Source organism: Mustela nivalis (genome assembly GCF_964662115.1).
Source record: "Mustela nivalis genome assembly, chromosome: 7".
NCBI lineage: Eukaryota > Metazoa > Chordata > Mammalia > Carnivora > Mustelidae > Mustela > Mustela nivalis.
In genome coordinates, this window is record NC_139026.1 from 16,840,242 (window position 1) to 16,866,546 (window position 26,305).

Sequence of the window (26,305 nt, forward strand, 5' to 3'; positions counted from 1 at the left end):
TGAAAAAAAGAAAACCACCATACTTGTTTCCTATAACACTGGCTGTGTGAAGGCTTCGTGGAAGTGGCACTGTCCCTTTAGTTTCTGGTTTTGACCAAGACATAGTTTCTAAAAGTAAAAATAAGTATGTTAGCAATTTGGTTTAATAATAGCAAATTACCTCACCTTGCAGAATTAAAAAAAAAAAAAGATTTTATTTATTTATTTGACAGAGAGAGAGACCTTGAGAGAGGTCTCTCTCAAGGAGTGTGAGGTCTCAGGGGGAGTGTGAAAAGGAGAAGCAGGCTCCCTGCTGAGCAGGGAGTCAGATTCAGAGCTAGATCCCAGGAGCCTGGGATCATGACCTAAGCCGAAGGCAGATGCTTAAAGGCTGAACCACCCAGGCGCTTCTCACCTTGCAGAATTTTAAAAAATAAAACAAAAAAGGACTTAACAAAAAGAAGCAAAGATGTTTCAAAACCATTACTTGAATTTCATCTTAAAATAAACATTTCGGGGTGCCTGGGTGGCTCAGTGGGTTGAAGCCTCTGCCTTTGGCTCGGGTCGTGATCCCAGGGTCCTGGGATAGAGCCCCACATCCGGCTCTCTGCTCAGCAGGGAGCCTGCTTCCTCCTCTCTCTGACAGCCTCTCTGCCTACTTGTAATCTCTGTCAAATAAATAAATAAATAAAATCTTTTTAAAAATAAAATAAAATAAAATAAACATTTCCAGCTGACATAAATAGTCAATTACAATAATCTTGTTTACACCTGAATGTTAGCATCTGTAATGGGAAGTGTATTTAGGGTGCCACCAATTTTGCATTAAAACCAGATTAGGGGTTTTAACATTTTAAGTAAGAACACACTGTGTAGAAGATAGTTGAAAGTGAGAGGCACACCTACCCTCCAATCACTCACTCCTAGGATCCCTTTAAAACGAGCTAGCCAGTGTTTTCACTGACCAGCAATAACGTTACTAATGTTACATTTCCTGTAGACAGAAAAACCATATAAATTTGATCATTCCCAAATGGGACACTTTATGGAGTGATAATTGGTACTACCAATAATTACAGAGGACAGTAAGCATAAATCAGGGCCCTTTCAGGCAAACCACAACATATGGCGACCCTATTTATAAGGAGCACAGGAGAGTTACTGCCATAAATCAAACATTCATTTGTTTAACTTCATTGATTAGCCACCATTTGCATACATCTCAGCTGTCCCAGAGCTGGCGACAAGTGCCTTCTATAAATCTAAGTGCAACTCAATAAATGCTATAACCAAAAATATTTTTCAAAAGCGATTTTTACATTTGTCCTTATCAATCATAACCAATTCCTGAGCCTGAATCAAGGTAAGCTTACCTAAGTCAAGTTGCCATAGATCATCCAGGCGAGCACCACACATTCCACCAAAGACATACATCTTAGGACTTCCAGAATCCTTTTTGCAATATATGACAGCTGTGTGGGATTCTCTTGGAGAAGGCACAATTCCTTTAGTCACTGGAATGCTCCAACCCACAACACCAGAACCATGCTGGAGCTCCAACTCATAGAAATCATTCAAATATCTAGGATATCATGAAATAAATTAAAACATTAACATAATATATACCTTTTGATTTTTGTTTCTATTTATAAAGATAATCTATGCTTACTGTGAAACATTCATTTGGTACCAAAAAGCATTAGGGGACCAAAAGCCCCATCCTTCATTCATTATGTATTTATCAAACACTACTGTGTCTCAAGTACTCTTCTGGGGATCAGTAGTGAACAGAAGAGATTTTTGAAAAATTCCTGCCATCATTTAACCAACACTCTTGTCCATGACAGCTGTGATGGTTTCAAAACATAGCCACAAATTGGGACACCTCCCATCAGGAAGTAGGAGCTATGTCAGTCCCCACTCACGATTCTGGGTGAGCCCGTGACTGCTGCCACAAGAGTATGGTGAATGCCACTAGATGAATTCCATGGTTTGATCACAGAAGGCTAATGAAGCTTCACTACAGAACACTTGTTCTTGGAATCCTGAAGCACCATACATATCAAACTGCCACAAAAACCCCATATGGAGTGGCACATATAAACTCCATATGGAGTGGCACATATAGGCATGTAGGAGGATGGTCCCAGTTCAGTCCATCCTTCAGTTATCCCAGAAGAGGCACAAGATATAGGAGTGACTGTTCAAGACTTCCCATCTCTGCGCCTAGCCATCACTGCTGTGTCCTGTCTGAATTCCTGATGCATAGAATCCCTGAACATAATAAATTTTATTTTGCATACTAACTTTTGAAGGAGTTTATTACATGGTACTAGATAACCAGGACAATCACAATTGGCAATAATTGATAAATACCCTTTCTGACCTCTATGAACATCCACATATGTATAAATGAGACATATTACAAATTTTTTTTTGCAACTTTTTTCTTTTAAAATGTTCACTCTCTAGGGGCGCCTGGGTGGCTCAGTGGTTTAAAGCCTCTGCCTTCGGCTCAGGTCATGATCCCAGGGTCATGGGATCGAGCCCCGCAAAGGGTTCTCTGCTCTGCAGGGAGCCTGCTTCCTCCCCTCTCTCTCTCTGCTTGCCTCTCTGTCTACTTGTGATTTCTCTCTCTGTGTCAAATAAAAAAAATCTTTAAAAAAAAATCATTTAAAACATTCACTCTATAATATATCAGTGCCCAACATAGCTTTTTTTTTTTTAAACTCTAGAAACTGGCATTACTTTTTCATCTGTGACATGGTGTTTTCAATATTTTGAGCAAAATGACTTTCATAGGAATGTATGTCCTATCAAATTATTGCTCAAATATGGGAGCAAAGTTAAAACACTTCAGGACATAAAAAACTTCAAAGTTTAGGGGCCCCTGGGTGGCACAGTTGGTTAAGCATCTGACTCTTCATTTCAGCTTGGGTTATGATCTCAGGGTTATGGAATCAGGCCTACGTTGTGCTCTGTGCTCAGCGCGAAGTCTGCTTGAGACTCTCTCGTCCTCTCCCTCTGCCCGTCCACCCCCAGATAAATAAATCTTAAAAACAAAATAAAACAAAACAAAAAAAACCACACCAAAACTTTAAAGGTTAGTCATAAAATTGTTTTGGGGGGAAAAAAAAGACTTTACATTTATTCCAGAAAATTAAGACATTCAAGGAAAAAAATGAGTAAGAGAAACGGTAGTACAAAGAAATTTTTTTTTTTAAAAGATTTTATTTATTTATCTGTCAGGGCTAGAGGGAGAGAGGGCAAGCGAGCACAGGCAGACAGAGAGGCAGGCAGAGGGAGAAGCAGGCTCCCTGCCGAGCAAGGAGCCCGATGTGGGACTCAATCCTAGGACGCTGAGATCATGACTTGAGCCGAAGGCAGCTGCTTAACCAACTGAGCCACCCAGGGGTCCCAATACAAAGAAATTTTTAAGATTTCTAAAAATTTACTTATTTGACAGAGAGAGAGAGAAAGAGAATGCACAAGCAGTGTGAGGGGCAGGCAGACGGAGAGGGAGAAGCAGGCTAATGCTGGGCTCAATCCCAGGACCCCGAGATCATGACCTGAGCTGAAGGCAAATGCTTAACCAACTGAGCTACCCAGGTGCCCCTAAATTGATGTTTACAAGTATGGTTGTGAGGTCTAAATAATACTGTGAAAGACTGACCAAAATATTAGCTTCTTAGCGTTATTATAATATGGAATAAGATTCAAGAATATGTAGAACATATGGGAAAAGCAAAAGAAGGTAAAGACCGTAATCTATTCTCAAAGATGACAAGACCCTTTCAGTTTAAATGTATGTGATAATTTCTGAGCAACTAAGGCAAGCACAGAATTAGTATATGTAACTTTCATATCATTACATGGAAAGAAAAAAAAAACAGTAAATCAAGAAAAAGGAAAAGGAAAAATAAGCAAAGCATGGTCTAAAAAAAGTAGTTAATAAGATGGTTAGGAAAAAAACTATAAAGCAATGTCAAAAGAAAGACAAACTATGAAAAGAAATTTGGTACACATCACAGAAAAAGATAAAATTTTCTAAATGTAAAAGGTTCCTACTAGATCAAGATTACAACCAATCACACAATAGATACAAATAAAAGGATATAAAACTGACAGTTCACAGAATGAGAAATAAAAATTGTAAAAATGCGCACATACACACACAGAGACATAGAAAAACAAACACATACACATGCAAATGTTCAACTTCATAATGATTTTTAAAAATCTAGCAAAGGCAGAGGGCTGGAGATGGAGAAGCAACAAAAGCAGAATAAATGGAAAACATAAAACACAAAGGTAGGAAAAAACGTCTCTATTAGGAGACAAAGTCTCTTGGGGGTAGGAAACCTGTAAGAAAATCAAAATAAAAGAACCCTGAAACCCGGGCACCTGGGTGGCTTAGCTGGTTAAGTGTCTGCATTTGGCTCAGGTCATGATCTCAGGGGCCTGTGATTGAGTCCCACATCCAGCTCCCTGCTCCACAAGGAATCTGTTTCTCCCACTGCCTGTCCCACCACTCATTCTCTCTCTCTCTCTTTCTCAAATAAATAAAATCTAAAAATAAAAAATTTTTAAAAAGAACCCTGAAACCAGCTATAAAGAAATTAACAGCAATGATAACATCAAAACTATTTTGACAACTGATGTGGCACAGACTTACACAGATCAGAATAGATACCAACCAGTAAGCTATACCACCAGTTCATACTGGTCAACTGTTAGCCCTATTTACAAAAGATAAGTCTACAGCAAAATAATACATGTAGATTGAAAAGTAGATATATAAGAAATAAACAATAAATTCACAATAACACTGGGAGATTTTAACATGTCATTCAGAAGTTGATATGATCTAGACTCACAAAATCAAAAAGCTTCAAATAATAATTTACAACAGTGATCTAATAAAGAACCTTGTACCCAACACCAAGAACTTACAATCTTTATGAACACCTATGGAATAATCACAAAAACTGATTGACATACACCACAAAGACTATCTCCAAAAAGGAGAAACCCCACAGATCACATATTTTTAAACACGATATAATAAAGCTATATATTAGCAATAGTAACAAAACTTTCCATTTGGAAATTTTTACAGATTTATGCCAAATTAATATTGGGTTAAAGAGAAAATAAAAAGCAATGACAATAAGAGCACTATATATCAAAACCTACAGAATATGGCCAGAGCCATAACCGGAGAAAAATGTGTAGCATTTATTTGAAAATAAGTGAACTAATAGGCATTCAAATTACTAGAAGTTAGAAAATAGTTGGAAAAGGCACCAAAACTATTAAAAGTTAGAAGAAGTCAGAAAAAAGAAAAAATTTAAAGAAATGGAATAAAGAAAATAAGTGAGAAATAAAAATAAATCAATAAAACTAAAAAATGGTTCTTTGAAACCATCAAACCACTCATGTGTCTGATCAGAGAAAAGACAACACACACATTTATAAATGAGAAAAGAGATGTAACTACAGATACAGAGATTCTAAATATACAGAGAACTTAGAAGTTTTATCAAAAACTGTAAAAATCTAAGTAAAATGCATGATTTTTCAAGGAAAACAAATTATCAAATGATTCAAGAAAAAGTAGAAAATCTAAATAGATCAATAACTATAAAAAATATTGAAAAGTTAGGCAAAGGTCATCTTCCTAAACTATACTAATCTCAGATAATTATGGGAATTTCTACTAAATATTCAAGAAATTATGTTATTTAAGCATAATAAAAGACAGAAAGCTTCCCATTACCTCGGAACACAGCCCTGGTTATATTCCCAGGAATTACAGAATCCTGATACTCAAATCAGATTAGAATAGGACCCCACTATCCCAAATAAAGTCAATATATGGAAAATCACTGGTGACTATAGACAGTACAAATAAGTGTTAGCAAAATGAATTCAGCGAATTATGAAAAGAACACTGTAATGCAACAAACTGGGGCTTAACCACAAATAAAAAAATGGCTTATATTTTAGAACCTATTTATATAATTCACACAATTAATGGATTAAAGAAAAGAAACAGTTAAGTTCATTTCTACATCTAAAATGAATATGAACACCCATTTTTGGCTAAAAAGAGAGGAAAAAATTAATCAGCAAACTAGAAATTTTTTTAAACTTCTTTAATCTGATCAAAGGCAGAAACCTACAGAAAACATCACAATCCATCACAGAAAAGTAAATATATTAATGAAACAGAATAGAGTCTTGAACAAGAGTTGAGAAACATTTTCTGTAAAAAGCTAGACAGTAAGTATTTAAGGCTATGGAAGTTATAAGTTCTGTCACAACTACTCAACTTTGCTCTTTTTAAAAAATATTTAATTTATTTATTTGAGAGAGAGAGAAAGCATGAGAGAGAGCACAAGCAGTGGAAAGGGAGAAGCAGCCCATGGAGCAGGGAGCCCAACATGGGTCTTTATACTAAGACCCTGGGATCATGAGCCCAAGGCAGCCTCAACCGAATGAGCCGCCCAGGTGCCCCTCAACTTTGCTCTTTTAACAACACGTAAATGAATGGGCATAGCTGTGTTCCAATAAAACTTTATTAACAAAGACAGGAAGGTAGCAGACCAAATTTGGCCCTCAGAGTGTAATTCATAATTCCTGATCCTGAAAGCTAGAACAAGACTCATTTGTATGAGGATTAAGATGTGATACAGATGGGACTTCAAATCAATGAGGAATAAAATGACTTATTTAATAAATGGTAGTGAAGAGTTGAAAATCCATTAGGAAGAAAAAGTAAAAATACCTCATACTAGTCACAAAGATATATTCTAAATCTATTAATATTTTGAACACAACAAAGCTGTGAAGGTACCAGAGAGCTGTAGGATAGAATCATCTTCCTAAGCAGAAAGCAATAAAAGAAAAATATTGTCAAACCTGATAACACAAAAAGAAAACCCTTTTAAAAAAGGCAAATAGAAGACTTGAAAAAAATATGAATTATGGCGATAGATACACAACACAGCAAACTGACTAAAATCACTGGAATATGATATAAGAAGTTTGAATTTTATGGTGTATAATTTATACTCTATTTAAAAAGGAAAAATGAATAAGGATATGAACAATTTCAGAAAAGGAGCTGCAAATGTCCAGTAAACATAGTTAATCAAGCTCATCGCCAGTTTTTTAAAGAGATTTTATTTATTTACTTATTTTAGATAGAGGGCAAGAGTGTGCACACACACACTTGGGGAGGAGTAGAGGGAGTGGGAGAGGACAAGCAGACTCATTGTGGAGCCTGCAGCCTGACATGGCTCTGGATCTCATGACTTTGAAATCATGACCTGAGCCAAAATCAAGAGTTGGACACCACCGACTGAGCCACCCAGGTGCCCAATCATTACCATTTTTTTTAAAGATTTTATTTATTTATTTGATAGAAAGAGCAAGAGAGCACAAGCAGGGGGAGCAGTAGAACAAGGAGAAGCTCCCCACCGAGCCCGATGCAGGGCTTATTCCCAGGACCCTGGAATCATGACCTAAACTGAAGGCAGCCGCTTAACCAAGCCACCGGGGCGCCCCTCATTACCAGTTTTTTAAAAAATCAAAATAAATCCATGAAATGTAGTTCACCTATTAGTTTGGTAAAAACTAGTAAGAGCGAGACAATTCAATACTGTTACGGGTGTAGGCAATCCCGTACACTTAGGAGTATAAAACGGTTTTGGATCTTTGGAGGCTGACTCAGGAATACCTAACAAAGTTGAATGTAAATACCCTTGATGTCCCTCCTGCTGATTCCATTTACAAGTATGAATCCTAAAAAAATTGGGGTTCCTGGGTTGTTCAGTCATTAAGCATGTGACTCTTGATTTCAGCTCAGGTCATGATCTCAGGATTATGAAATCTAGTCCCGTGACCAGCTCCACGCTATGCATGGAGCCTGCTGAAGATTCTCTGTCTCCCTCTACCCAACCCTGCCTCCAACCCTCGCTTTCAATCTCTCTCTCTCTCTCTAAAAAAACAAAAATAGTTATACATGTGCAAAGACTGTAACAGCAAAAAAAAGTGGAAATATTTAAATGTCTGCCAGTAGGGGAATGGTTAAGTAATTTACATAACTCAGACTACTTTTAGCCATTAAAAAAAATTAAGGTCAATTTTTATCTACTGCGGTAAAAGATCTTGAAGATATACTATTAAAGGAAAAAACAACAACAAAAACAAACAGGTAAAAACCCAAAGTTGCAAAGCAAAAAAAAAAAGATTCCACTTCTATAAAAGAGAATACATGTCTGTGTAGGATCAAATCAATGTTCCCCACCTCCCCTTTCCTGCTAGGCAGAACACTCAGTCCTGGATCACTGACCAATGGAATGTGAACAGAAATGAATCTGCTATCTTTAACCAGAGGCTTTCAAAAGCACTGCATTTATCTATTGGCTCCCTCAAGCAGCATAAACTTGATAAGCTTGCCCATTATACATAATTACCTAAAAAAAACCTAATACATGTTACATGAAAAGGGTTCTAAAAGATGCACGTCAAATTGAATTATGTGTTTGCCTGTGTTCGAGGACAGTGATGCTCTAAGAAAGAACTTCATATACTTTCTAATTTCTTGCATTTTTATAAGTATGTATCCAGAAAAATCTGTTTAATATAAAAACAAAAAAGACATGTGCCACAAGTTAAAGTATCTGGCTTACTATGGTGGGATAAGTTTTTTCCCTTTTCTCCAGTTTCTAAGTTTACCGTGATGTTTTGGTATGTGTCATTTTTTAAAGTTTGGAAAAGACAAAAAAACTAAGGTTCTAACATCAATGTAATGTAGGTAATATATTGATGGCAACCTGCAAGTTCTCTGAAAGTAAAGCCAACAATCTTATTTAGCCAACAAAATGACAGTGAAATGTAGATATTTAATCACTCCCATTTCACAGCCAAGGAAAACAGGGTTAGATTACTTTCACTAAAGCACACACATGGTAAGCAGTGAATCAGAAAACAGTCCTTCAGACTCTAAATGTCCAAATCATGAGTGCTACAACGACAATGTGATCAAAACACTACGGGAGGTGGGGGGAGAGGTAGTGATTGGTTCTGTTTGGAAAAAAAGGAGACAACTGGTTCAAAAAATATTTGCTTAAATGAATCACTGTAACAGCTTTCTGTATAACAGCCTTCATTTTAGAGTGAGTTTTTTTTTTATTAAAGATTTTATTTATTTATTTGACAGAGATCACAAGTAGGCAGAGAGACAGGCAGAGAGAGAAAGGAGGAAGCAGGCTCCCTGCCAAGCAGAGAGCCTGATGCGGAGCTCGATCCCAGGACCCTGGGATCATGACCTGAGCCGAAGGCAGAAGCCTTAACTCACTGAGCCACCCAGGCACCGCTATAGTGAGATTTTTGTCACCAAGTTCCTTGAGACATCTAATTTGAAAATAACTATTTGTTACTTTTTGTTACCATTTATGACAAGTGAAATACATTATGGCTTAATACATACAAATAGGTTGCTATAAGCAACTATATTAATATCATTTAATAAGATGATTTCTGATTAGAAAAGGCACAGTTTTGAAAACAGACATCTATTCCAGGGACCAGGGAAAATACAACTGCACGCAAATTTGTTCACTGTTAGGTTTAAATGCAAAAGGCTAAATTTCATCCCTTTTAATAACTGAAAATGACAGAAATTAAATGTTCTTAATCTAAGTCATAAAATACACATTTGGTCCAAAAAAGAATCAGCATACCTGGGAACATTATTGTTTGAATCTTCACTTTCATTTGCCAGACCACCAAACAAATAGCATTTGTTACCATATAAAGAGAAGCTATGTCCAAGACGAGGACAAGGAGGTAAACCAGAAGAAGGGGGGTGAGGTTTCACTTTTTTCCATAACCAACGGCTTGCCTAAAAAAGAGCATAAATACAATCGACAGTATCAAGAAAGCATTCCTATATTGTCAATAGTACAACATCATACCAATACATTTTAACCAAAATCCAATCAGAAGGCTCCAATAAGCTATTCTAGGGACAAATGACAAGTAAATAGGTAATTTCTGGAACTAAAATAAGCACTGTAATAGAAATCCAGTCTAGTCTTCTTGGGGTGCTTGCGTGGCTCAGTTGGTTAGAAGCCCAACTCTTGATTTCAGCTCAGGGGCATGAGAGCAGACTCTTGATTTCAGCTCAGGGGCATGAGAGCAGAGTGTGGAGCCTACTCAAGATTCTCTCTTTTCCTCTCCCTCTGCCCCTCTGCTCCCTCCCCCCAAAAAGGAAAGTCAGTTTAGTCTTCCATATTCCTCAATAGCAACCTAAGCTCATAACAATAAACAGCAGTATTTCTAAAATATTTTTCAAATGAAAAATTAAATATACACAGCTTTAGGATTTAATAAAATTGATATATTCTTACTTTCTGAAATGAGGTAATCCATAGATACTATATTTCAACCTTTAAGTAAGCATAAGCGGGGCGCCTGGGTGGCTCAATGGGTTAAAGCCTCTGCCTTCGGCTCGGGTCATGATCCCAGGGTCCTGGGATCGAGCCCCGTATCGGGCTCTCTGCTTGGCGGGGAGCCTGCTTCCTTCCCCCTCTCTCTCTGCCTGCCTCTCTGCCTACTTGTGATCTCTGTCTGTCAAATAAATAAATAAAATATTTAAGTAAGCATAAGCATAAGTAAAGATAATCAAAACTCATGCTCTGGCTATGGATGCTCTATTTATCTAAAACTGTTTTTGAATATGTACAATTCATCTACACCTGTCAATTAGCAGATGTCTTCATGATAACAGCCCTGTGAACATACGCACACTTCAGAAATAAAAGTCAATCAAGGGCTGTCAGAGAGAACTCTGAGCATGGTTTAACAGAATCAAATTTATAAAGAACATATGAAACTGTACCCTTATTTCCATGTATTTCCAGGAAAAAAAATAATGCTTATTAGTGTGAGGGTAACAATCTCTATAATGAAGGTAGAGGTTTGCAAAGTATGGTTTTGGGACCAGCAGCAGCACATGAGAACTTGGAAAGAATGCCAGGGGTGAGGCCTCACACCAGACAATACTGATTCAGAAACTCTTGGGGGCAGGGCCCAGCAATCTGTGTTTTCACAAGCCCTCTGTTGCTGCTAAAATTGAAGAACTAAGATACAAAAGCCTAAACTTGTAACATGTATAACTGATGCTAAGTAACAGATAGCTTAATGTTACAATTGTTACGCTAGGTATTGAAAAAAGACTCACATTAGAAACTCTGGCTTTTTTTTTCTTTCTTTCTTTTTTTTTTTTTTTTTAAGATTTTATTTATTTATTTGACAGAGAGAAATCACAAGTAGGTAGAGAGGCAGGCAGAGAGAGAGAGGAGGAAGCAGGCTCCCTGCCGAGCAGAGAGCCCGATGCGGGACTCGATCCCAGGACCCTGAGATCATGACCTGAGCCGAAGGCAGCGGCTTAACCACTGAGCCACCCAGGCGCCCCGAAACTCTGGCTTTTTAATGAAGTGGAAACATTTTCCTTGAAGCTTATAAAATGTGAAGTTCATACCATTTTAAACATGCAATGAAATATTTTGCAATCTTTCGAAGAATTAGCAAGATCATTATTAAAGCTGTAGCTTGAGATAAACTTGAGACACACTTACTTGCAACTCGTATAACTCATTGCTGTATCTTCCATATTCAACCATTCCCCCAAATACTAATATTCTGGTACCATCACAGACAAATCCATGGGCAGCGCAACCTGGAGGGATGTCTCCTCTAACAGCTGGTAGGAACCACTGATTTGTAACTGGTTGCCAAAATAAAATGAAAACCAATTATAATAATAGTTATCACAAACTATGAGTATATACTCTATATTGATCATCTGTATCAGTGGTTATTGGAGATTGGAGATGACTTTGCCCCCAGGAGCAACTGGAGATGACTTTGCCTCCAGAAGCAAACTAAAAATGTGTATTTGTCTAACTGGAGGCAGGGGAGAAATGCTCCTGGAAACTGGTGGGTAGAGATGAGAGATGCTGCCAAACACCTTAACAATATACAGCGCATGCTCTTACAACAAATAATTCTCCGGTTCAAAGTGGCCATAGTGCTGCTGGTGGTTGAGTATCATCATCTCTATTTTACAAGTGAAAATCTGACATTTAAGTTGGGTAACTTTAGTGTTGATTCCGAGCAACTGGCAGAGCAAAATGCAAACCAGGTCTAACTTTTTCCAAAGCCAGGATTTTTACCCTATACGAAATTGTCAAATAACTTTTAAAGTATATACTAGAGAGCCAGGAGGAGGAGAGGGTTAAAAAAAAAAAAGAAATTTCTTCTATGCCACTATTTTATTAAACTTAAAATGACCACAGTGATTAAGTTATTTGGTCAAAGTCATTAATCATGACATAGACCCAAAATTCAGTAATTAACCTTACACCAAGGAAACAGCTTCCTCTTGAGAGCCGGCGCCTTTACAAGTTGGGGAAAATTAAATTCCACCCTCCTTTCTATCCCGAGGCACTATTAGGCAGGGCCTCCCCGGCCGGGGGCACTTGGGATTTGCAGCGGTGCTCAAGCTGACGGTCCTCTCTCCGGGCGCCGCACAGCTGAGCTTCAGCACACACACCCAACTATGCCGAGACAGGCGCCGGTCTCACCAACGAACCACTTCCCCGCCAAAGAGGGTTACCAATGGGGTAAAAATCTTGACTGCCCCCTGTCAGTTACGGGCTTGTATTTGGGGTGAAAGTACCAGGCCTCTCGTTTTCCCTCCTCAGCGCCCCCAGCCCTCTCCCCGCCCCGATTCGTTTCCTCCTAAGGAAAGACCGCAGGCGAAGACGAGAAAGGCCCGGAGCAGCTCTGGTTTGGAGTTGGTTTTGGTTTTTGACAGGGGAGGGATCTTGGACCCCCGGAGTGGGCGAGACTTCGGGAAGAGGCCCTGGCGGGTGGAAACGGTCTCTCTCGCCCACGTCCGCCCGCAGGGCTTGCGGGGGGGGAGGGGGTCCGGGACCGCCTGCCTGAGGGCCGGCGCGCCCCGTTCGGGGCCCGGTTCTGCCCCGCGGGCCCTGGGGAAACGGAGCTGCCACCCAGGACACTGCTGAACCCCGGCCGCCCGGCCAAGCCGGACTCCCCGCTGCCCGCCTCAAGAGGCAGTGACCCGACGGTGACAGCTGTCAGGGCCTCGGCCGCCGCCTCGCCTCCCCTCCCCCTCCGCGACTCCCACAGGCGGGGCCGTAGAGCCGCCGCCGCGCCTACCCGTGTTGTAGACGTGCAGCTCGTCCGCGATGCCCTCGTTGCCCCCTCCAAAGATGATCATCAGCTCCCGGATGGCCACGGCCCGGTGTCCGTGCCGGGCGCGGGGGACCGGCCCCGTGAAGGAGGAAACCCGCCTCCAGTTGAGGAGGCTGGGAGCCGCCATCTTCCCAACCCCCGCCCCTCTGCCCACAATGCACCGCGCCCGCTCCAGCGCCGCGGCTCCCGGGGGAGGGCGGGGACGCGCCTCCAGCTGTGCGCCGGGGGTGGGGGTCACGTGACCGCGGGCGCCCCGGGCGAGGTTGGAGGCCCGTGGGGAGTCCAGGCGTCCCGGCCAGGGAGCCCCGCCCTCACCCCCAGGCATAATGTCCGGGCCTGGCACCCTGGGCAACGGGCCTTCGGGTGTAAAGACAGACCTACTGACCAAGTGCCCCCGCCCCACCCAGGGCCCCCGTCTGTATTTGCGCGAGAAGGCACAGCGTTTTCCTTTAGGGTCACTTTAATTGAGCATCTAGGATGTGCGGGCGACTCAGACCCTTTGAACAGTTACAGAGCAACGGGGAGAAGAGCTCGCGCGGCGGTTCGAAGTGCCGGGAGCGCGGGGAGGAGGGATGGAAGTCGGCCTCGGCGGGCGGGTAACGCGCGGGCCCTGCGCGCCCGGGCCTCGAGGATGCCAGCAAACGCGGGAGGAGGGAGGCGCCTGCCGCGCGAGCGAGCGGCCGCGAGTGCGGCGCCCCGGCCGAGCCCGAGGACACCGACGGGAAGGTCGGAGCTGAGCCTGCTCTGGCAGCTCAGGCACTTGAGGTTTTGTTGGGTGTCGTGCCAAGAAGTGTAGCAACAGTTAGCCGCGAAAGGTCTTTTTGTTTCAGCAGGTGGGAAAACTATGTGTAGGTTTCCGTTTTATTACTAGCTGACATGGGAGGGTCTTCCATTGCCAAACGCTGTCCTCATTGCCTTATGTGTATTAATTCATGATTCTCCCAACAAAATGGTAAAGTGGGTACTCTTATCTCCCTTCCGTGGTTGGGGAAATGAGGCACAAAGAACTAAAGTAATTCTCCTACGGACGCTGCAGAAGTGGATTGGGACCAGGATTCAAACGCGGGGCTTCTGATTCCATAGTTCCTTTTTCTAACAACTATACAATAACTGCCTTTGCTCACAGTCATGTGCAACCCTATTAACGCTGAGCTGCCTTATTATCTGGTCTTATAAAGCATTACACTCGAAGAGATACAATTCCAGAAGAAAAAAAAATTTTTTTTGAAAGCAGTTTAAATCCCTACCTCACGCTCTCAAGAAGGTACCGACAACATACAGTCGATTTCCTAAAATTCCTTTTTCTTCATCTCTTGCCATTAGCAGTTTCTCTCCTAAGCCCGTAACATCCTCTCTCCTCCATCTTCCTCAATCCTGAGCCTGCCTCTCTACCTCCTCGTCCATCTAAACTTTCCTTTTTTAGAAGTGATTCCTTATAGGTTTTTTTTTTTTTTAAGATTTTATTTATTTATTTGACAGACAGAAATCACAAGTAGGCATAGAGGCAGGCAGAGAGAGAGGAAGGGAAGCAGGCTCCCTGCCGAGCAGAGAGCCAGATGCGGGACTCGATCCCAAGACCCTGAGATCATGACCTGAGCTGAAGGCAGCGGCTTAACCCACTGAGCCATCCAGGCACCCCTGATTCCTTATAGGTTTAAAAGAAATTCTCACTGTTCTTTCAGCTGGTGCTTCTCACATTTTCCCTCTCACCGATTACCCCAGTTTTGCAATATGGTCAAAGAGAATTTGGCAAAGGAGGGGGAAAATGGCTAGAAACAAAGGAGTCTATGAATATTTATGTATTAACATTTTTCTTTGTCTCATACATAAATGTTTCTGTTATGAAGTATGTATCTGAAACAATACTGGAAACATTGGGACAAAGCAATGAGATTTTCATAGAACTCAAAATAATTTAATACAAACTGTACTTTCTTCTGAGAGTTTAGGGTTAAGATGTCTTAACTTTTATGAATGATGTAAGTAAATGGTAGCTGTGTGTGTGTATTTAATACCCTTATAGCAAAAGATGAAAGGCAAAATTGAAAGTTGTAACCCAATATTGATATTCAAATTTAAAGAATCAAAACTTGTCGGGGCAACTGGGTGGCTCAGTGGGTTAAAGCCTCTGCCTTCCGCTCAGGTCATGATCTCAGGGTCCTGGAATGGAGCCCCACATCGGGCTCTCTGCTCAGCAGGGAGCCTGCTTCCTCCGGTCTATCTCTCTCTGCCTGCTCTCTGCCTACTTGTGATCTGTCAAATAAATAAATAAAATCTTTAAAAAAAAAAAACTACAAACTTGTCTGTGATATGTGAAAGGCTGAAAATCCCTGATCTGGAGGAAAGATGAAGGCAAAACCTTATGAGAAAGGTGATTACAAATCATAACTGGTTTCTCAGATAAGGAGGTGCAGGACAATGGAGGAAGTGTGTATTCATTTCCTAGAACTGCTGTTACAAAATACCACAAACCGTGGGGCTTGAAACAGAAATTTGTTGTCTCACAGTCTGGAGGTTAGAAACCCAAAAATCAAAGTGTCAGCAGGCCAAGATCTTTCTGAAAACTATAGGGAAGAATGATTCCTTGCCTCTTTCTAGCTTCTGGTGATGGCTATTGATCCTGGCATTTCTTGGCTTGTAGCTACATCTCTAGCCTTCATCATCACATGGTGGTGTCCCTGTGTATCTGTGTCTCTTCTCTTCTTATAAGTTCACAGTTATATCCTAATGACCTCGTCTTAACTTGATTACACCTGCAAAGACCCTATGTTCAAATAAGGTCACATTCACATGTATTGGGCATTAGGATTTCAACATATCTTTTTGGGGAACACAATCCATGACAAGGTGCTTAATCCAATGGAAATTATATTTTACCACAGTAGCTTTGGCTCAACTCTGCTTAATGAGGAGTTTAGAGTAGGTCCCTGATTCTCAAGAAAGCTCCCCTAAATCTTTGAAATTCTAGGAATGTAAGTTACCACCTAGGAGGAGAGTGTGGAAAGGGAAGAGAGAGGCAGAACACCTGAAGAAGCCAACGTTTAAGAGGTAAAAACAGAAGGAGGTGCTCATGAAGGAAACAGAGAATGAGGAGCCAGAGGTCAAAAGGGAAACAGCTGAGGGTAAGAAGCCACAGGTAAAGGGAGTTTCACAGCTGCGGAAGTGGTAATCAAAGCCAAAAGCCATAGAGAGGTCAGATAAGAAAAGACAAGTAAACGTCTGTTGGATTTGCAAATTAGGAGGTTATTAGTGGCCTAGATTAAAATACTGAAGTGGAAGGGAAGCCAGAGAAGATCAAAGAATGGGTAACAAGTAAGGAAGTGCAGATAAGGTGTGTAGTCTACTTCTTACAGAGACTTGCCCGGGAAAGGAAAGAAAACAGTGGCTGGAGGGAGAAATGGATGCAGGGCAAACTGTGTTGTTTTGCATGGCTGAGATGATCATGACTGTGGGCCCAAGAGGAAGGATGCAGTCAAAAAGCAGAGATTGAAGGAGCAATAGAGATATAGGGATGTCTTAGTCAGTTTGGGCCACTGTTAAAATATTATGAACTGGTGCTGGCTCAGTTGGTAGAGCATGTGACTCTTGGTCTCAGGGTTCAAGCCCTGCATGAGATATAGAGATTACTTAAAAAAAAAAAATCTTTGGGGGCACCTGGGTGGCTCAGTGGGTTAAAGCCTCTGCCTTTGGTTTGGGTCATGGTCCTGTGGTCCTGGAATCGAGCCCCGCATCGGGCTCTCTGCTCAGTGGGGAGCCTGCTTCCTCCTCTCTCCCTTCCTCTCTCTCTGCCTGCCTCTCTACCTAGTTGTGATCTCTGTCAAATAAATAAGTAAAAAGTCTTTAAAAAAAATACTACAGACTGGGTGGCTTATAAATAACAGAAATTTATTTCTCACAGTTCGGAAGGCTGGAAGTCCAAGATCAGAGGGGTGCACAGTCAGGATCTGGTGAAGCCCCTCTTGCTGGTTGCAGACTGCTGACTTCTCGCTGTATCCTTATATGGTGGAAGAGGTGACTCTCTGGAGTCTCTTTGATCAGGGCACTAATCCCGTTCCTGAGGGCTTCACCCTCATGACCTACACACCAAAATACCAAAGGCCCCACATCCTTGGGGGTGAGGATTTCACCATGTGAATCTGGGGAGGGGGCACAAAGATTCATAGCAAGAGAATATGACATTTGGAAATGCTTTTTGTTACAAGTGGCAGACTATCCATCACAGTGGCTAAATGATAAGGCTGTTCATTATCTCACAAGAAATCTGGGGTTAGTTCAGTGCTGTCATGGTTTTGGTTAGTGGCTCTGAATTTCTCTTGGCCTTTCCTTTGTGGTCATAAGAATGTTGTTGCAGCTCTGGGCACTGTGTCCTCATGTTACCATGCCCAAAGATAAAAATCAGGAAGACAGCCAAGATGGGGAAACAGAACTCTCCTTTTACAAGGAGAAAAAGCATCTTGCCTAGAAATCATCCAGCACACTTGCCCTTGGATTTCATAGACCAGAACTAGGGCATTTGGTATATTAAGATTACATTCACTGTATTCATGGAAATAGAAAACAATGGCTTTAAAAGTGCATATTTCTCCCATATACATGAATTTTGGAGGTAGCAGTCCAAAGCTGGCAGGCATGGCAGCTGTGTTTCACCAAGTTGTCAAGAATTTGTAGGCTTTGTGGATTGGAATTCCTCCTTCCAACTCATGAGCCAAGATGGCTGCCCCAGCTCTAACTGTTGCATCTACATTCCAGCCCACAGTAAAGAGTAAGGGGAAGGAATGTTCCCTTCTCCAGAACACATTCTGGAGTTATATATATTCTTTATGCTTATACCCCATAAGCCAATATTTAGTCACAAGGCCACAGTTAGTTGAAGAATGCCTGGAACATGTAGTTTTCATTTAGAATGGCCATGTTCCCAGCTAATGTTCAAGGTTCCACTCCAGAGAAAGAAGAAGAGAACAGACTTTGAGGTTCATCTTACAGGAAGGTGGCTACAGGAGTCTGGGAAAGTTATTGTTTTTGTTTGTCTGTTTGCAGCCTCAATAATGAGAAGCAGGCAAGGAAAAAAGAAGTTGGAAACGAGAGTTGCTTGAGCTAACCAACTAGGCCTCCCTCAGGGAGAATTGACAATGGAGCAAGATTCTGAAGGATCAAGAAAAGATGGCTTCAGAAATACACATGGATTTACATGTGCACTAGGGTTGACTATGTTAAGTTTCTATACTATAGATTATAGATTATGTAAATATTTCTATAAGTATATATAGAAAACAGAAAGCTCTCAGGGTGGTGCTGCTCTAGTCATTCAAGGTTCCATTAGAGGAGGTACCTTCATCTCTCAGTACTTTTTCCCCTTTACTCTTGCTCCCACATACCAAACACCCATCAGGTATCTGGACTTGCAACATTGCAAGGGTGAAGGTCATGGGATTTTGGTCAAAATTATTTATCCTCTTTGAGCCACAGATTCTTTGGCTATAAGATGAGGATAATAATAGCATCTATTTCTTAGAGTTGTTTTGAAGACCAAATGAGATAATGTATGTAGAGTCCTTGCTTTGTACGGTAGTATAGTTCTTTTTTTTTTTTTGGAAGATTTGTTTATTTATTTGAGAGAGGCAGGGAGGGGGAGCTCAGGGCCTGATGTGGGGCTCAAGCCCCAATCCTACCACCCATGAGATCACAGGCTGAACCAAAACCAAGAGTCAGACACCCAACTGACTGAGCCACCCAGGTGTCCCAAGTAGTGGAGTTCTGTAAAAATGACCACATAAGTTGCAAAGTGACCTTAAATTTCAATGGGAAAAATTACAATGGTGCTGTGATCTCTAAATATTTTTGTCAGAATATTTAAAATTCTTCCTATTGGTTTTAAATGCCTAGGGAAGGAGTGCCTGGGTGGCTCAGTCAGTTAAGCATCTGCCTTTGGCTCAGGTCATGATCTCAGAGTCCTGGGATCAAGCCCCACATCAGACTCCTTGTTAGGCAGGGCAGCCTGCGTCTCCCTCTGCCTCTGTCCCCTGCTTGTGCTGTCTCTCTCTCTCTCACTCTCTGTGTCAAATAAATAAATAAAAGCTTTAAAAATAATAAAATAAATGCCTAGGGAAATGAAAAAATTAGTAGACCTAGTATTTATTTGCTATACTGTAATTTGAATCGTTAGAGACATTGAGAATTAAATGAGTGGTGGGGTTAGATTTTTTTGTTGTTTGTTTCAAACTCATCAAGAGTGGGGCACCTGGGTGGCTCAGTTGGTTAAGTGTCTGCCTCCTGCTCATGTCATGATCCTGGGGTCCTGAGACCTAGACCAACATTGGGCTCCTTGCTCAGCGGGGACCCTGCTTCTCCCTCTCCTTCTGCTCCCCCACTCCTGCTTTCTCTCTCTCTCTCTCTCTCTCCCTACCTCAAATAAATAGATGAAAAAATAAAACTTATCAGGAGTAGTTTGAGCAGTGCTTGCCTTTCTGTCATATAACTTACTGTACAGAGTAAGCATCTTTTATCTGCCTTGACAAATTGTCATACTCCTTTCCAGGTTTGGATCAGCTTTCTATATTTTATTCTTTGGACTTTCAACATCAGGAAATATATTTGAGGGTTCCTTTAAGATGACTTTTTAATCCACATCTCTTCCCTGGGAACATCATCCTTTTCTGCACAACCACTTTCTACATTTATGTTCAGAAAGTCACCTTTACTAAATTCTTGCACTGCATATCTAGAGTTGCATAGTGACAGTGCCATCCCACAGCCAGCTCTTTCTTCTCTACCTCCATTGACTTTGGATTTGAACTTCACTAAGATCATTACCGCTTTTTGTTTCTTTGCTACCCTATTATCTTTGTCTGCCAGTTCTCTGTCTTATCCATTTTTGTAAATATCACCAGACTCTTGTAAATATCCCTGGGGGAATTAAGGAGGCAACAGGACCCCATGCTTTGTCTGTACATAAACTGAATAACAAATGTCCAGTGACCAATCACTGGCTGACCAAAAGACTAGTGACATGGTTGGTCACAGATCCCAGTTTGGATCTGTTATTTGCCTAGTAATTTCATAGACTAAAAAGTTAGCAGCAGAGTTTGTCCTTAGGCAAGTACTCACAGTTAATATACTATGGTAATAGATGTGAATTGTGCTGTTGAGGGCCTGATGTCATTGAACTAAACCATGAAAACTGAGATCTGTGCTGTTGCCATGCAAAGCAAGGCCTGTGCTGCACTGTGTGAGGCCTGGCAGGTAGTTAGTCCTTAGGAAGTAGTAGATGGTTTTACTTGTATCATCGTTGTTCTTTTCATTTTATGACTCCTGTTTCTCCTCTTCCTTCTGAGCAGCAGGCCACTGAGGAGTCAGCCAGAGAGGGAGGAGCTAGTGCTGGGAGGTGGCAGACAGTGCTGTTTCCAGCCAAGCACATAAATTGCCATGTCCAAGGGATACCTTAATCTCAGCTGAGGATTCAGGCCAAGAACTTCTTGGCAGAGGTCTGGGAAGGAGTTTTGGGGAGTGCCAGCAGGTGGTCCGGACTCAGCAGCAGAGAGGCAGGGCCAGCAGGTCTCCTGAGATGCAGATGGTGTCTGAGAGGTCTATTCGCAGATCACAGGCCTCTGGCTGCCATGGGTCTTGGCTAGAGCTGTGGCCAAGGCATGGTGAGGGCAGCTGGCAAGAGCAAACCAGGACTCTGGGCCAGGTAGAGCCTACACCAGTTACCAGAACAGGGCACCGGTACATCAGTCAAGGAAGAAAAATACTCATCTGAGTGAGTGCAGGCATAATTCCTGCAGCTTAGTGGGTAGTGGGGAAGAGCCCAGAGCACCTCCACTTGGGTCAAGAAGGTGGCCCATCATTGAGCCCCATCAGGAAAAGGAGAGGGAACTGAGACTTCTCTAGTTATACTTCCTGCCCCATGAGGGTGACCTTGGAGCCCGGCCTGGGGAAATAAGTGATAATCGAGGTTGTCCGCCCCACCCAATGTAGTGATTCATTGCTGCTCTACAAAACTTCTTCCTTCCTTCCAGTCCATGTATCAGCCTTAATAGATTTTATCTGAGACCTTATCTACAAAGCAGTATACTCAGCCAAGGCAGGCCCATTGAGTAAGAAGGAATGATGAACATTTGGCTCTCAAGTAATAAAAACTAAACACATAATAATGACTCAGATATACACTGTGTCAGCTAATGATACTGCAGATATAAGATGCAGATAAATCCCACAGGAGGGGCACTCGGGTGGCTCAGTGGGTTAAAGCTCTGCTTTCAGCTCCAGTCGTGATCTCACAGTCCTGGGATTGAGTCCCACATAGGGCTCTGTGCTCAGCAAGGAGCCTGCTTCCCCCTCTCTCTCTGCCTGCCTCTCTGCCTGCTTGTGATCTCTCTCTCTGTCAAATAAATAAAATCATAAAAAAAAAAAAATCCCACAGGACCACATTCAGGCATACAACTGAAACTTGATCAAAGTGACATACCCACACAATGACTTGTTCTCCTCATGTGGTTTGATGTTTCAGAATACTTAGGGCAGGGCTGCTCTGGTGACTCCCAGGGCCAGCATGGGCTTCAGTTCCTCTGAACCCTTCGGTTCTTGCTCTGCCCTCCCTAACACGTGCAAGGTTGCTGAATCAGACAACGCCAGGAGACCCTACCGCATGGTACAAGGTTATTTTCTATTTGCTTATACAGATCTGCTCGCCACTCTTCTTCCACCTGTTCAGTGTCCTGAGAGGCTGACTTAAAGATAGGATGTCACTTGACCTGCCCTGCCCTCTGACTTCCAGTAGGGTTTGGCCAGTGGGAGCCACCACCAATGGAAGATGGCAAACTTGGGGCCACTAGCCCCCTAGTCCCTTTTGCGTGGGTCAGCACTGTCTGCTCCTCTCGGGTAGCCCTGTCCATTCAGCTTCTTTCCCTGTCCTAGTAACCCCTCCCTTGCCATAGCCTTCAAAGTTATAGGTGGTCATACCTTCCTCCAGTTGCTAACACCGCCGTACTGCACCACTCGTAATCATGTTTCCTTAATATCCACCTTTTCAAATAGCGCCTTTTTTTTAGAGTCTCCACCATTAGCCTTTTCGAGGGAGCCGTCCATATCCTGCCAGGACCCTGACCAGTTCAACACTATAATTTAGGCATAGCTGGTACAGTGTGGCCCTTTCATCCCCAGAGTTGCAAGATGGATAGTTCGCCTCCAGGCATCCAGGCTGGATTTCAGACAGTAAGAAATGCAAAAGGCACCAGATGGCTATTTGCCAGGAACACAATAGCCTGTTAAGAAGTCACAGACAGCAGGATGTCTGAGGAGGTGAGTATTTGTTTTTTTTTCTTTTTTAAAGATTTTATTTATTTATTTGACAGAGAGAGATCACAGGTAGGTAGAGAGACTAGCAGAGAGAGAGAGAGAGCGGGAAGCAGGCTCCCTGCTAAGCAGAGAGCCCGATGTGGGACTCGATCCCAGGACCCTGAGATCATGACCTGAGCCGAAGGCAGCGGCTTAACCCACTGAGCCACCCAGGCGCCCGGAGGTGAGTATTTGTAACTGAGCCATTGCTGCCCCCAAATGAAAGTGTGTTTCTAGTTCAAGGGAAGAAGCAGAGAGTGGTATTAAGTAGGCTACTGGCAGTGTTTGCAACATCATATCACTCTCTTGGACTTTTTAAGAAAAAGCTACAAATAACCTACTGTTGTAAGTCCTTTCGCTAGTTCATACCCTGAACTAGGGGTGTCTTCACCCAACAGTAAAAATACAGTAGTCCCCCCCCTTCTCTGCAGTTTTGCTTTCTGAGGTTCTGTGACCCTGAGTCAACATAGTCAGGAAGTGGACATCCCCCTTCTGATGATGGATGGTTGGAAGACGATGTGGCTGAACACTACGTCATAATGCCGGCACCAGTCACGTGGCTTCATTCACTTCATCTCATCCCACGGTCATTTGATCATCTCACATCATCACAAGAAGGCTGAGCACAGTACAATGAGGTCTTTTGAGAGAGAGACACCACATTCACATAGCTTTTGTTTCCATATATTTTTATAAGAGTTGTATTTTATCATTATTGTTGCCTCATGTATAAATTACGATTTATTATCGGTATATATGTGTAGCAAGAAAAATATATAGAGGGTTTTGGAACTAGCCAGGGTTTCAGGCACCCACTGGGGGTCTGGGAACAGACTCCCTGCCGATAAAGGGGTGGTGACTGTGATAACTTCCATGCATTGAGCTCTTACTGAATGCTTTACATGTATAATATCTTCTAACCCTCACCGGGAGGCTTCCCACTCTCTAGCTGCAGAAACCACAGGTGAGTGGTTTTGGAGTGATGTGCTCAGTATAATGTCTGAGCTAACAGATGGGTATGTCTGTCTGTCTCCAGAGCCCATGCTGGGAGCCACCATACTTCTCACAGTGTCCCTTAAAACCTGTGTCCCTTTCTGTTCTCATTTCTTCCCCAGGGAAGAACCTGTGTACATGACGTGGAAATCTAGGTCATAGGTAATAAGCCTTTCCCGTCCTCAGAACATGACCCACTAGAAATAAAGGAGACAGAATCCCAAGTTGGAGACAGGGAAATGCGCAGAGAGACTTGGGTCCATATGGAAGTCAGTATGAATAGCAAGCAGACTCTATGAAAACGACATAACTATTATTTCAATTGTGAGTCCCCCTCTGCGATAATTTGGCTGTCATATTCTCTGAACCTACTTAGTCACCAGCTCTCACACTGGGTCAGGCATTCTGCTGAGCAGATGAGAGGTGCAAAGGGGGAGAAAACCCGGTCTTCAGAAGAAACTAGAGCAGGCAGGAGTCAGCTTGGAGGGCTTCCCACTGCAATGCTTTGGGACACGTCTGACTGACTGTCCCGCTGCCCCTGATAACACATGCTTCTGGAGGGACAGGAAATGTTGCTATCTTTGCTCATGTGAGGGCCATGAGGACAGGCGCTGGAGTGCTCAGTGTGTAGTACTCAGTGCCACCACTGAACCTTCTCACTTCCTGCAGGCGATCTGTGGATCAAATGGACTTGCCACAACCAAAGATAAATACAGGATCACTATGTCTGTTAGCGAACACACTGGGTCAGGTTGCACTTTCAGAGTCCACATCCTGGGAGTAAAGAGAAAAGAGGAATAGCAGAATGTTCAGCCTGCTCCAAAGAAAAATGGCACACTTGCTGAATCGTCCGAGGGCTTCGGGATAGAAATATGTAAGAGAACACCGCCAGAGCAGCGGATACCTCCATACAAACAGGGCCCAGATGCTGGACGCCCCCAGGTGAAGAATGCCGAAGCCCTGGGCGTAGTTTCACCTGTAGAGTTGTACCTAGAGATCCTCGTATGTGAAGCATGCCTCAAGTAAGGAACAGGCGTGAAGTGCTGATGGGAATTCCAGTCCTGGCTTCCTCAAGTTGGTGACTCTAGGACTCTTAGGACTCTAACATTCTTTTTTTTTTTTTTAAGATTTTATTTATTTATTTGACAGACAGATCACAAATAGGCAGAGAGAGAAAGAGAGAGAGAGGGGGGAAGAAGCAGGCTCCCTGCTGAGCAGAAAGCCCGATTCAGGGCTCAATCCCAGGACCCTGGGATCATGACCTAAGCCGAAGGCAGAGGCTTTAACCCACTGAGCCACCCAGGCGCCCCTGGGACTCTAACATTCTTAAAAGCCTCAGTTTGCTGATCTGCAAATTGGGGTGAACAACATCTCTGTTCAACTTACCTAGCAGGAATGTTATGAGAAGAAAATGAAATAGAAGATGTGAAGATGCTTTGTCATTGTTCAAAGTTCTACACAAAGGGAAGCTCTTCCAGATACTCCCACTCTCCAAGTTTAAGTCTGAAAAAACAAACCAACCCACTAAACCCTTTAGAACTGCACTGTTCAATACAATAGCCACTAGGACACTGATTACTGAGCATTTAAAATGTGGCTAGTACAACCGAGGAACTGGCTTTTAAATTTTACTTAGTGTTAATGAATTTAAGTTGAAAACCTGACACTTGATTCAGTTATTTGCAGACTTATAAGTATGCTTGGAACAACCTGAGTATGTGAGCCTAAATTTTAAACTATAAATTATATGAAATCTAAATATGTATCAATTGTTTCTGATGAAATTTAGTGTTTGAATTGAGATGTGCCACAAGTGTAAGATACACACCAGACTTCAGACTTATTATACAAAAGAATGTAAAATATCTAGTTAGTAATACTTGACATTAATTATATGTTGAAATTGCATTTTGTATATATTGGGTTAAATAAAATATATCATTAAAATTAATTTTATCTTTTTGTACTTACCTTTTTCTTTTCTTTTAACGCTCAGCCCAGTGCCTGGCACATGGTTATTCTCTCTCTCTCTCTCTTTTTAAAAGTTTATTTAGTTATTTAAGTAATCTCTACACTCACCATAGGGCTCAAACTCACAATGTAAACACTCTTCAGACTGAGCCAGACAGGTGACCCCTCTTTGTACTTATCTTAAGGTGACTACAGGAATATTTAAAATTTTCTGGTGGCCTGCATTATATTTCTATCAGGAAATGCCACTTTAGAAAGAGCCAGTGAGTAAAGGGATCCTCATTTCTTTTTAGGAGCTAGGGAAAGAGTTTGCAGAAATAAATTCCATGATCCCAGGCAAAGTGCTGGCACCATTTCCTGGGTTTCTGAGAATCAATAGCAGAAACAGAACTGTCCCGAGCTGGGTGGGGTTGATTCCCTGCCTGATTCCTTTCCATGTTCAAGCTCAAAACATACCATCTTAAAACCTCCATTGCTGTCATTGCCTTGGTAAAATGAGACCCTAGCTGTTAACTGAGCTTTAATTTGGGGACCACAGCATTTTAACAACTAGGGGATTTTAGGAAAAACAAGATTCTGAAAATCAATATGAACTTCATTTTCCATTTCTGCTCTTTTAAAGTTTACCTTAGTCCCAACGTGTGGTGCAAATCCACGCTTCCAAGCATTTGCTTTTCTCCCGGTTTTGAATCTTTCCCCCCAGACCTGCCTTGTTTTTGAAACGATCTGCGCGCAG

The 26,305-nt window shown here is 42.2% G+C and overlaps 1 protein-coding gene across 3 annotated transcripts in view; it reads right to left on the reverse strand.

Moving 5' to 3' along the window:
* Positions 1-13,455, reverse strand: part of HCFC2 (host cell factor C2) — a 66,491-nt gene extending 53,036 nt beyond the window's left edge. For 2 of the 3 annotated variants that reach the window (XM_082739060.1, XM_082739059.1), the window contains exons 1-5: positions 13,237-13,455; positions 11,631-11,779; positions 9,732-9,892; positions 1,353-1,561; positions 24-108 (exon numbers count right to left, since the gene is read on the reverse strand). In XM_082739060.1, coding sequence (XP_082595186.1) covers positions 24-108; positions 1,353-1,561; positions 9,732-9,892; positions 11,631-11,779; positions 13,237-13,399 — 767 coding nt within the window. In that variant the 5' untranslated portion in view covers positions 13,400-13,455. The remainder of the gene's footprint in view (positions 1-23; positions 109-1,352; positions 1,562-9,731; positions 9,893-11,630; positions 11,780-13,236) is intronic. The other variant, XM_082739061.1, reaches the window with a different exon arrangement.
* Between the last annotated feature and the right edge of the window lie 12,850 nt (positions 13,456-26,305).